The sequence below is a fragment of the Chiloscyllium plagiosum genome, chromosome 6, assembly GCF_004010195.1.
Source record: "Chiloscyllium plagiosum isolate BGI_BamShark_2017 chromosome 6, ASM401019v2, whole genome shotgun sequence".
Classification (NCBI taxonomy): domain Eukaryota; kingdom Metazoa; phylum Chordata; class Chondrichthyes; order Orectolobiformes; family Hemiscylliidae; genus Chiloscyllium; species Chiloscyllium plagiosum.
This window is the reverse complement of record NC_057715.1, coordinates 102,934,875-102,948,271: the sequence shown is the minus strand read 5'-3', so window position 1 is coordinate 102,948,271 and position 13,397 is coordinate 102,934,875. Positions and strand designations below refer to the sequence as shown.

At 41.2% G+C, this 13,397-nt stretch overlaps 1 protein-coding gene across 3 annotated transcripts in view; it reads left to right on the top strand.

The window, feature by feature from the left end:
- oca2 (oculocutaneous albinism II) overlaps nt 1-13,397 on the top strand; it is a 526,553-nt gene that overhangs the window by 86,376 nt on the left and 426,780 nt on the right. For all 3 annotated transcript variants that reach the window (XM_043692287.1, XM_043692289.1, XM_043692288.1), the window contains exon 3: nt 8,203-8,316. In XM_043692287.1, the coding sequence (XP_043548222.1) occupies nt 8,203-8,316 (114 nt within the window). The remainder of the gene's footprint in view (nt 1-8,202; nt 8,317-13,397) is intronic.

Here is a 13,397-nt window from a genome sequence, read left to right as displayed (position 1 = left end):
GCAATCTTTTCATGCAGAGGGTGGTATGTATATGGAATGAGCTGCCAGAGGATGTGGAGGAGGCTGGTACAATTGCAACATATAAGAGGCATTTGGATGGGTATATGAATAGGAAGGGTTTGGAGGGATATAGGCCGGGTGCTGGCATGGTGGGACTAGATTGGGTTGGGATATCTGGTCGGCATGGACAGGTTGGACCGAAGGGTCTGTTTCCATGCTGTACATCTCTCTGACTCTATGACGAGGGGCAGCACTCTCTGGCTGGGTGCAGTCGCATTCTCACTGAGTAGCCTTTCACAGAATTACAGGATTATTGTGGTGCAGGGAAGGGTCTGTTTCCATGCTGTACATCTCTATGACTCTATGACTAGGGGCAGCACTCTCTGGCTGGGTGCAGTCGCATTCTCACTGAGTAGCCTTTCACAGAATTACAGGATTATTGTGGTGCAGGAGGAGACCATTGAGCCCATCGGTCTACCTGGATCTATTACCTTGTGCTAATCTCCTGCCTTTCCCTACATCCATGCCCAAAGTTGCTAACAAAAAAAAGCACCCAATGCTCTCTTGAATGCCCCAGTTGAGCCTGCCTCCACCGCCTTTTCAGGCAGATGTGTTCCAGTGGAGGTGAAAGGCAGCCTGGTGACGAGTTGGAGGGCTGAGGCAGAGCCCCTTGTCACCTCACTTAGGCAAGGTGGGCCATTTTCAGGATCAGAAACCTGGTGGCGACTTTGCTAAAGTGGCTCCCAGGTAGGATGAGGCCATCTGAGGCTTGGGATTGTTAATGGATCCCTGGTGGCAAGTGAGTGAGTGATGGCCAAAGTCTGGAATTGGGAGAAAGTGAGAACTGCAGATCTGGAGATCAGAGTCGAAAAGTGTGGCATTGGAAAAGCATAGCCAGTCAGGCAGCATCCAAAAGAGCAGGAGAGTCGACATTTCGAGCATAAGCCCTTCATCAGGAAATCTTCATGAAGGGGTCATGCCCGAAACGTTGACTCTCCTGCTCCTTGGATGCTGCCTGACCTGCTCTGCTTTTCCAATGCCACACTTTTCTACTTCGAGTTTGGAATTGGATGGCTGTTAATGGGGCTGACAACAAGAAAAGGGGTACCAGTGTATACCATCCTCTTGGCACAAAGCCTGATGCTGAGTTTGTCAGCCAGGCCTCTGACTGAGGGACCACGTCCGCACCCCCTCAGTCCTTCAAGAATCTGGAGGTTTGTTGACCCTTGTTCCCCACATCCTTGAAGTTTCCTATTCAAACTTCTTGATCTAACTTCTCAGATGTGTGAAACTCGTTATTGTTTCCAGTCTCTCCTTCTTTAGGTTTAGATGTATTGTCACATGTATATAAAAAATCCAGAGAAAAGTGTTTTTTAACCTTGTGTTATACGCAAAAGTGTCGCCGCACTTCAGCATCACCTCCTCGAACAACCTCCACGATTTCATCATATAAACTCGGTGACAAATAATCGCTACCTTCTGATTGACCCCGTTGCTCTCATTGCAGTCAGCCCATGTGCAGCTCTGAACTAAGATCCACGTGTCTTTGCGTGTCTTCCTGCTCCTGAGCAGCATCTGCTGTGCTCACCTGTTCTCCCATAATCTGTGTTTTCAGCTCCTTTTTTGCTTCCAAAGCAGAAATGGTATTGCATTTGCTAAAATTAGGCTTAAGTCTGCAAAACAACAATTTGTAAGCTGAAGGTACAGCTTCACTGTGCTTTGAAGTGGGTGTGGGGAGAACAGCAGATTTTGTAAAGGTGCGTGTAGTGCAGACTCATCAGTCCTGATTCATTGTTGATTTCTATTTTAAAGCAGATTATGCACATGCAGACTGTATTATAGCTGACTATCACTGTCCTCGTGGTGCATAGAATGCTTTCTAATGGATATGCTGTTCTCCTCTTTAATTAGCATTGAAATTGCTGTCGTTGTAAGCACATTTACCAACAGCGTCCTCAATTCCCATTTACTTGCTGTTCTTGTCCTGCAGAATTATTATTAAGGTGCTAATGGTGTTGTGCAAATTCACCAAAGATCCTCAGCCAGCTCTTCTACTAGAAGGACAAGGGCAGCAGATACATAGGAACAGAACCGTCTGCAAGTTCCTCTCCAAGACATTCACTATCCTGACTGGGAAATATTTTGCTGTTCCCTTATTGTCTCTGGGGGGTCAGGATCCTTTAATTCCTTCCCTAATGGCATTGTGGGTCAACCTACAGCATGTGGACTGCAGCGGTTCAAGAAAGCAGCTCACCACAACTTTCTCAAGGGCAAATAGTGGCAGGGCAATAAATGTTGACCCAGCCAGCGATGCCTACATCCCAAGAATGAATGAAACAAAACCACTTGGTCATGTATTAACCTTGTTGTTGATTGCTTGCATAACTGCACTAAGTCAGTGCATGGTACATGCAATATACTTTGACGACCAGTGTGACTCAGGCATCTCAACATTACCAGGCTTTTTACTCAGTTGGGATTTTAAAGGATACTGGTTTTCACTGTGTTTTAGTTTACATTAAGCATGGATGCTAGGATTATTGCTTCCAGGGTCATCCAAGCTCAGACTTGAAGATTAGAGTTCAAGGTTGCGATTGCCAGTTGGTTACTGACTATAAATTATACTGTAACTGCTGGCAATGGGATACAATAGATGGGAAAAGTGCAGGACCATCAGCCCACACAGTATGATTCATGCACCCTGCTTTCCTTGAAATGTCAATCTTTTTAATAATGCAGAAAAAAGTTCTACTTCAGTGTGGACAATGAAAAGAAGAAATTTATAGAGGTATGATGGTCAATAACTCAAAAAAGTGAACGATAGCCATGAGGTGACTTATCATTTTGATGGTTTTTCAATTTTCTTTTAATGAACAATATCTAAAAAAAATCAAATTATGTGACTGACTCTAATCCATTTAATGTTTTCAATGATCAAAATGCTTCACAAAGAATGTATTTTATATATCTATCAAGTTAGATTAATGTTTTTCTGCTAAGGAAAGTGGATTGTCTAGCTACTCAGTCACATTACAGAACTGCCACACTGTTGTTTTATTTTCTAAACTCAGTGCGTGTATCGATACTTACAGCATTCCATGATATCTTCAATTTATGATAATATTGCTGGATGTCCTTGTGGTGGGATTCATTTTTAAAATGTCTGCAGTTCATAAGTGCCAAATAATTAAGTCTCATTAGTGTTTAAAATTGTTGTCAATTTAGCAAAGGAAGTCTCACATATAACTAGTTGGCTCCTTGGTCCATTGGACTAAAGTAGTGGTATTGATTTTTATATTGCATGACAGTTGTTAGGCCAGCATTTATTTCCCAGAGGGTGGTTCAGAGGCAACCACATTGCTGTGGGTCTGGAGTCACTTGTAGGCCAAACCAGTTTCCTTCTCTAAAGGGCACTAATGAACCAGATGTTTTTTTCCAACAATTGACAGTGGATTCATGGTCATCATTTGAGTCTTAATTCCAGATTTAAAAAAAACTATCAAATTCCACCATCTGCCTTGGTGGGATTCAAACCTAAGTCTCCAAAACATTACCTGGGCTCTGGATTGACAGTCCAGTGGTAATACCAATAGGGCATCACCTCCCATTGCCTTCTGTTGCTGTGGAAACAGTAACAGAGATATACATTTCCAGGTTGTTGCCACATATATTCCTCTTTAATCCTTCTCCACCATGATCTGGAAGAAGACTTCAAGTATGCTCCACTTTCTTCAAATATTGATTGAAAAGAGGCCTCCATTGGGAGAAGCAAATAATGCACTCCTTTCCCAACTTTTTGCACTTCAATATTTCAAAGCCTGTTGATTGTTTTGCTCCCTAAACCATTCCTGCACTCGGCACAATTTCAATAGCTAATGCAGCGCTAACAAATTGACACAAAGAAAAGTCTTTGTATTCCGGGGGTTATGGTAGCTAAATTTTCTTTGACCTTATCAATGTAGGAACTAATAGTAATCAGTTTTCTGCATCACAGCCCCTTTGAAAAGCTCCAGTAAAATCCTGTACTCCTGCACCAAAATGGTTTTTGCTGTCCCTGTATTTGGAGGATTATGGAAGCAGAATTGTAATTAGTCTAATCAACTCAGGACGTGTTGGCGATCATTTTGTTGTATCACAATCCACATCAGAAAGCTCCAGTAGGGCCTCCATGGAAAAGCAATCTCACACACATGCGCATGCACACCTCTTCTATTTATGGTGGGTGTCCTTCATAGCCTTAAGGTTTCCCAAATTTGTCTTAAGGCACTTCTTTTGAAGTGTCTTTACTACTGTAATGTAGGATGATTTGGCATACAACAATTTCCATCAAAAAAAGTCATATGCTAATGACCAGATGATCGATTTTAAATAAAAGATGGTCAGATAATTGTGGAGAAATCCCTGTCTCTCCTTTGAAATAGTGCCCTGGATCTTCTATGTACAACTGAGATGGCAATAAGGACCTCAGTTTAACATTTCATCTGACTGATTCCTCTCTTGGTATTCATTAGATTTTTCTGGCTAGATTATTGTTGGACTTGATTCTATATTGCAAGGTCTATGATTTATATATATTTAAATATCATTTATTTCAGATTTTGAATATTGAACTAGTGGCATGTGGGTTTTCTGTGTACGAAAAGGTTTAATGATTAGCTTGTAAGTATTTTTGTAGCCAAGGTGTTATGTAAAGGAAGTATGAGAGAACTAGCTCTTGAAGGTTAGTGGAACTGTTTTTACATTTGAGCGAAGTTTATAAGTACAGAATAAACAGTACAGTGCATTAGGTTTCAGTTAGAAGGTTCTGGAAATTACATTTTATTCTAACCAGGGAAACAATTATAGATTGGATATGTTTTTAGTGTCAGCCAAGCAGTTTTACAGAAGTGTTGGCTAAAAATGGATGCCTACAACAATTGCACTTAAAGGAAGATGGCTTAGAACTGTTAACAATTCAATTACCTCAGTGTGAAAAGTTGTTTTTTTAAATTTCCAGACTGGGAGAGTTTGCTTATAAACTTAAAAATTGCAGGAAGGCTCTCCGTTGTAGGAAGGCTCAAGAAAGACGCAAATAGATTTTGCAAACAAGTAATTGAAGGCACGACTAAGTCACATCCTTTCTGTGATAGAGAAGGGAATTTACTTCAGTGTTTGAATAAAGGGATGGTGCTGTGAAAAATTGTACTCTGGGTGCAATTAGTTTCAGAATTGCTGATGACTTAAGGGAATACAAAATTGTAATGAACAGAAAACCATCAAAACATGCATGGAGTTTAGAAAAATTACTGTCCCAAGCCATCAGCCGAATCAGTTGAAACTTTTCTTTTAAAAGCACTATTGACTTAAATCTTAACTCATAAATCATGGAGTGGTAACTTTGTTGCAAATGGTGAAATTGCTTTCTAGTTCATCATGTAGAATGTCTTGGGACATGAGCTGTTGCAAAGACCATAGAATGTCGCAGGAAGAGGAGGAAATTATTGAATAAATGACTTGCACCATTACTTGTACCTAGGTGCAATTTCCAGCGGCTTTGGTGTGCAGCTCCACTATCCCCTTGCTGAAGCTACCATAGGTCTGTCACTTCCTTAGGATCAATGGTGATCATGAATTTCATGGATTAATGCCGGCTTTTACAATGAGTCACTTAGACTGAACTGTTATGAAAATACTTCTAAAATCAGTACCTGCAAGAGGCTCATTTCACGTGAAATCAAATTCAGAAACTGCAAGAACATGGACTGTCTGTTAGAAATAACCACTCAGTGTGTACGCATCTTTTGCTTCTCTGGGCAAGCAATGGTCATGATTCCACATGGTTTAAGGTGTGCAAACAGCCTGAAACTAATTAAGTGGACATTGGTTCCCTTGCCTCTGATCTGTTGCTGTAGCAAACCTAACAAGGAGGCATACCTAAACAGACATTTAGGAAGGCAAATGCAATGATGGCATTCATTTTGAGAGGAACTGAAATTGGTTAATGTCAGCAGCACAAAACAGAGTTATAGCATCAATCCAATCTTTTGTCCATTTACATTTACAGAATGATTAGAATTAGAATCCCTACAGTGGGGAAACAGTACCTGCGGCCCAGCAAGTCCACACCAACCCTCCGAAGAGTAACCCGCACAGTCCCATTTCCCTATTGCTCTACATTTCCCCCACTAATGCACCTACCTACACCGGTGTTGGATTGGGGTAGACAAAGTTAAAAATCACTCAACACCAGGTTATAGTCCAGCAGGCTTATTTGGAAGTACTAGCTTTCAGAATGCTGCACCTTCATCAGGTAACTAGTTGAGATAAATATAGTTCAATCTCTGGTAATTCAAGTTTGATCTAGATTATCTGGGCATCAACAATACCCATCAAATGGGTCTGATTAGCTTCTTGAGCCCTTGCTGTTTAAGTGAGCTGGAAACCTCAGATTCTCAATGAAGCTTCTCAAGAGCAGCATGGTGACTCAGTGGTTAGCACTGCAGCCTCACAGCACCAGAGACCTGGGTTTGATTCCAGCCTCGGGTGACTGTCTGTGTGGAGTTTGCACATTCTCCCCGTGTCTGTGTGGGTTTCCTCCGGGTGCTCTGGTTTCCTCCCACAGTCCAAAGATGTGCAGGTTAGGTAGATTGGCCATGCTAAATTGCTCATAGTGTTAGGTGCATTAGTCAGAGGGAAATGGGTCTGGGTGGGTTACTCTTCGGAGGGTCGGTGTGGACTGGTTGGGCCGATGGGCCTGTTTCCACACTGTAGGTAATCTAATCTACTTAGGGAAAGCCATTATAGTGCTTACATAGTTTAGAATTGCTCTGTACGGACAGGCAGATGGAAAGGTAGTCAACGCTAGGGTTTCTTACGCTACCATATCCATTAGAAAGGTGAACATTCCAAGTTTGAGTGGACATTGGTTTCCTTGCCTCTGATCTGTTGCTGTGGCAAACCTTGCAAGAAGGCAAATACAAGTAGGCAAGTAAGAAGACAAATGCAATGATGGCATTTATTTTGAGAAGACTTGAATATAAAAGCAGGGGTGTACCTCTGAGGCTCTATAAGCCACTGGTCAGACCGTATTTGGAGTATTGTGTGCAGCTTTGGGCCCTAGATCTCAGGAAAGATGTACTGGCCCTGGGGCGTGTTCAGAAGAACTTCATGAGAATGGATCCGGGATTGAAAAGTTTAACATATGAGGAATGTTTGAGGACTTTGGGTCTACACTCGATGGAGTTAAGAAGGCGGAGGAGGGATCTAATTAAAATGTACAGAATACTGAATGGCCTGGACAGAGTAGAGATTGGGAAGATGTTTCCATTAGTAGGGGGGACTAGGACCTGAAGACACAGCCTTAGAGGAAAGGGATGACCTTTTAGAACGGAGATAAGGAGAAACGTCTTTGGCCAGAGAGTGGTGAATCAATGGAATTCATTGCCACAGAAGGCTGTGGAGACCAGATCATTGAGTATATTGAAGAGTGAGATAGATAGGTTATTGAGTATCAAAAGGATCAAGGGTTACAAGAAGAAAGTGTGAGAATGGTGTTGAGAAACTTAACAGCCATGATTGAATGGGCTGAATGGCCTAATTTCTGTTCCTATGTCTTATGGTCTAATGGTCTAAAACCAGGATATTCCGGAATAAATGTTGGAGTGTCAGCTGTGCCTCAGTTGTCACCTCTGAGACACTAAGCTTTCCAGTTTCAAGACCCCTTTCCATGAATTGAACACATCATTCTTGGGTGACATACTAGTTCAGTATGCAGTGACTGCCGCACCATCGGAGGTGCTGCATTTTGAGTGGGGTGGCAAATATAAAGAATGACATGGTTCACTTTTGAAGAAAATGAAGAGCACTGTGCTTGGTCCTCTGATGCCGATCCATCTTTCAATTCAGATCATCAAACCAATTGTTTGGTCATTACCACATTGTTGCTTGTGGGTGTTTGCTGTTGAACATTAGTTCCTGCCTTTCCTACACAACAGTTGCTAAATTTCCAGACCAGTGAATTTGTTATAAATCATGTTAGGACATTTTATTGATGGTCATAAAAAAAACATGATGCAAATGCAACATTTTATTTTTCTCTTTAAATAATTAGCATTGGATGGATCGATGACCAAAATGACAAAATTTATTGCATGTCTTGCGGATAAGAAATTCTAGGCCTGAGTGATCTTCAAACTAAATTGTTTCATTCTTTTTTTATTTTAGGCTCAAGTCCAATGCAACAAGGAATTTAGAATACCAACACTTCAACTCCAAGTCACAGGGTAATGATTTCAATGATTGGACACCTTTATTGAATGACTCATCTGAAGGGAATGGGTAAGGTGAAAAATTAAATGAAATTAATTTCCTTGACTGCAAATTAAATGTAAAAGGTGGACAAAAGGGGATGTGAAAGGCGGCGACAGAGCTGAAGCACCAAAAAGAAAACTGCTTGCCGTTAGCATCATCTATTTTATTGTAAGTGAAATGATTCCCCAGAGACTGGAATTCCATCAACAAATTACCCTTTGTTTACGTGTGCACAGTACTTGACACTGATTCAGCTTTCTCGCAGCCAGCTCTGAGTGAACACAACCTCTGACACTCGGGTTTATATCTGTCAGGCAGAGCTCCCTGATTAGATCAGCTTAACAGCCCCAATCAGGGAACTCATATTCTATGAGTCCCACCTGGCTGACCTCATAACAGTCGCTGCAGTAACAACCTGCAGCAAATAGTATTTGGATTTTGAATGAAAGTTATTGAAAAGAATTAAATAGCCTAATTGAGAACAAAGACATTTATGGTGGGTTTGTTGTTGAGGCTGACGGATCACATAAAACATTAATTGGCCAATGTTTTACCTCACCTCACTGCATTGAAATCCATCAGCCACCTATCTACCCACTACACCAGAATGTCCATCTCGTTTTGAAGTTTTAGACTACCCTGCTCGCAGTTTACAATTCTTCTGAGTCTCGTGTCATCCACAAAATTTCCAATTGTTTCCTGCATACCAAGATCGAGGTCATTTAGGAAAAACGAAGGTCCCAATGGTTTGCTTCCCTGGGGAACTCCACTATGAACCTTCCTCCAGACTGAAAACTACCCATAACTTTGTTTCCTATCCCTCAGACAAGTTTGTTTCCATGTTACCACCGAATATACATCCACCATCATCTTTTGGCTACACGTCCTTTTATTATAAAAACACACTGAGTCATGGTCACACAGCATGGAAACAGACCCTTCAGTCTAATTAGGCCACATTGTGTTTAAAGTTCAATATCTCAGTAAGTGAGATATCCCTTCATTGCCATGGCAGTATTTAAATTGGCTCAAGGTACCAATCATAAGTTAGCAATGAAAGTTTTTATTTCAGTAACGTGTGTATTTCATTTAAAAAAAAACTAGTTTGCAAGGAATTAATTGCTATGCCTTCAGGATTTCCTGCTTCCCAGGTAGTTAGGTATTCCTTTGTTGATAGGCTATCTTTGGCAGCTTCTCTCCCAGTTTTCCCTTTGTTGGGGCTGGCTTCTTCCCCATCATCTCCTCCCCCTCTGCAGCTATTGGTTTCTCCCGCATGTTCTCCCCAGACATTGGCAATTATTTCCTTTGCCACCCCTTCCCCTTTCTAACTGTCCCAGTATTGTCTTGCCCAAACAGACTTGCTTCCTGTCTTCCCACTAACCTTGTCCTGCAGATTGAAAGTAGATTGCTTTGCCTTCCTCATCACTCGATGAAAACCTGCAACTCCCTTCCTAGCCGCACTCTAGTTGTCCTTGCGTAGTTCCAGGTAGTGCCTTACCACTACTTTCTAGGGGAACTAGGAAAGGACAAGATGTTACAAAAACAGAAATTGCTGGAAAAGCTCAGCAGGTCTGGCAGCATCTGCGGAGAGAAATCAGAGATAACATTTCAGGTTGAGCCACCCTTCCTCAGAACTGATGTTAGCTTGGAAAAAATCTGTTTATTACCAGAAGATAGGGTAGGGGGAGGGGGTAAGGTGTAAATGATAGCTGGACAATAAATTCTAGCCTTACCAGTGATGCTCACTACAAAAATGAATAAATCAAGTAAAATATCATATCAGTCCTCTTAAACATAGATTATTAGCTGTTCCAGAACATTTTTGCATTGCCATCCTTAGTCAAATGAGTTCTGACAGTCTCTGTGATGCTGTAGACATCACCATTGGTGTGCAGTGTTTGTTGGGTGAGGCAGAGCAGGTGCTCTCGAATTTCCAGTTCCAGCTTGATATCCCTATCTCTCTTACTGTCTCTTTCTCTTTCTGCTTATTTTTCTTTGCTCTGTGTCTCCCCCCCTCTTTGTTTCTTTCTCCCCCTCTCTTTTATGTATAATGTGAACACTAAGTGACTTCAGGAAGTAATAAACAGGTTATTAAAATTTAATGTAAAGGGTAGGTGGGGCACAACAGTTTGAACTAAAAGAGGTAAAGATTGACTCAGGCACATTGATAAAGGCTTACACTATTGACAGAAGCAATTTCAACAGCCACGGAACACAACCTATGCTCAAGTACATTAATAAGTAGAAGTAGGTCAGGGAAATTCCCAAGTCTGGTGAATTGCATACTTTTCAATCTGACTATCATCACATTAAATATTTAATATTTCTAGACCATTCCAAGTAATATTAAAATCTTGCAGCTCTAATTCTCGACCTAAACAGCCTTAGGGAAGATCAAAACGCCTTATTGAATGTATTTTTATAGTTCAATCCAGCCCACTAAAAATTCAAAATGTGTTTTTACAGAGCACATTGGATAGGAATTTGCATTTTTGACTTATTCTGGAGGTTCTATTGTATAAAAATAGGCTTCAAATTGCCAAGCTTTCTATGAAAATATTTTATAATTTGTTTTTCTAATCCCTTTTTAAATAAACTAATGAGGCTTCATTGTGTCTCACAGAGATTACAGTTCCACAACGATGTTAGTTTTCGTTAACACAAATACAATTATAGTTAGTGGTACTTAAGATATAATAACAGTAACTATAATATATCATTATTCTGATTAACTACTCATGAAAAACGATTATATGAAATTAATTTCTTGGTGTGACTGTAATGCTTTCTGGGTGTGTTAATCGAGTCACACCCACACTGTTTCAAGAAATCTGCACAACTGGGTTACAAGCTACTGAGTAATATAATTAATCCTTTATTGCCAATTATTAAAGAAGGCAGTTGACAAAAGTTTTGAATTAACCCAGAACAATAGAAAGCTGAAAGGAGTCTTCAGCATCCTTCCATCTATGTAAGAGGATGGCCATGTAACAAATCAATGGGTTATCTTCATATGGTGCAGTTTTGTTGATCGCTAAAGACTCTAATCTGTTAGAGACAGGTTGTGCCGCATATGAGGTGGTTATCAGATGTCATTGTGGGCTGTTGATTTTGGTGTTGGTGGCTCATTGTAGTCAATGATTGTCATGGTCTTGTTTGCTATTTCTCTCTGACAATGGCTAGGGTTTCTTGGGTGTGAAGAAAGTTAAAAATCACACAAAAGCAGGTTATAGTCCAACAGATTTATTTGGAAGCACTAGCTTTCGGAATGCTGTTCCTTCATCAGGTAGCTGTGGAACAGGACCATAAGACACAGAATTTATACAAAAGATTACAGTGTCATGCAACTGAAATGATATATTGAACAAACACACTAAGGTATGATAATCTATGTGTAAAGTTCTTCATGTCGTGCTAGCAAACACGATTAAAAGCTGAGCTTTGGGTGTTTTGCTAATCCATCGGCTTAGCAAATACTTAGATTCCTAGGATTCCTACAGTGTGGAAGCAGGCCATTCTGCCCACTGAGTCCGCACCAACCTTCTGAACAGCAGTCCACCCATAACCCTGCATCTCCCTTAGTAATCCATCTAGCCTGCACATCCCTGTGCACTATTGGTCATTTAGATTAGATTACTTACAATGTGGAAACAGGCCCTTCGGCCCAACAAGTCCACACCGACCCGCCGAAGCGCAACCCACCCATACCCCTACATGTACCCCTTTTTACCTAACACTATGGGCAATTTAGCATGGCCAATTCACCTGACCTGCACATCTTTGGACTGTGGAAGGAAACCGGAGCACCCGGAGGAAACCCACGTAGACATGGGGAGAATGTGCAAACTCCACACAGTCAGTCGCCTGAGTCGGGAATTGAACCCGGGTCTCTGACGCTGTGAGGCAGCAGTGCTAACCACCGTGCCACCCATTTAGTATGGCCAATCCACCTAACCTGCACATCTTTGGACTGTGGGAGGAAACTGATGCATACACGGAGAGAATGTGCAAATTCCACATTCCAGACAGTCATTTGAAGATGGAATTGAACCCAGAACCCTGGCACTATGAGGCAGCAGTGCTAACCACTGAGCCACCATGCTATCTTTCACTTGGAAAATTCTCATGGATCCATCCACCTTCCATCCTGCAAGTGTGCCCAAGTCTTTGAAGACAAACAAAAATGGGAATTGCTGGAGAAGCTCAGTAAGTCTGGCAGTTTTTCAACCAATTTCTGTTTTTGTTTGATTCAGATCTCCAGCATCCAAAGTTCTTTGTTTTAGTCATCGGTGAGGTCACCATTGCTCAGTAATAGACCACATCCTTGGGAGACTGTGAAGAAAAAACAGAAACCGTTGATGAAACGTTTTATTTTGTCTTAAGGAGATGTTTTTTTAAGAGGACTGCCTCATTTGAGATTTAAGCTATGAGGTGACCAGGATATGAAAGTTGGTGAACATCCTTAATTGTTGTCCATGTTTTACAACTGTCCAACGAGGCGCTGAGAATTCAGGCCTCCAAAAGCAGCATCCTTGCCCTGAAAGGTTAGCTTGACGTTATTCTGTCCAGAGTTTATGAATCAGTGGTGGCTGCTTTTCCTCTGTGAATATCGAGGTCTGCATCAAAAGGTGGATTGCTTCTTGCAGTGGACCAAAGGTAGCAGAATTTGCTAATCACGTCTTATGGAGTGTTGCTTATTCAGATGAAGGGCAGAGCTGTGAAACTCTGTCCCATAAATCCGGTTTTCCTGACGTGAAAGTAAAACATCTGACGTGTCATTCTATTAGATTAGATTACTTAGATTACTTTTTTAGATTAGATTACTTACAATTATTCAGGACTAGGCCCGACTTTGCTGTTTGTTTCAGGTAAGTGTATAGTGGATATTCCCAGAGTGAATTAGCTGATCCGACTGCCAAGTTTTAAACAAACGGAATTTATTAACAAAATTACAGAATGAAACACAAAGAACAGAAAATAGAATACCGAATAACTTATCCTATCCCAAAAACCTGACAGACTATCCTGACGTAATGATGCTGTTCCAAAGATACTTGCAATCCCAATAAACACAGCCCTTAGCACGAAGATTAAAATTAAACAGAAAG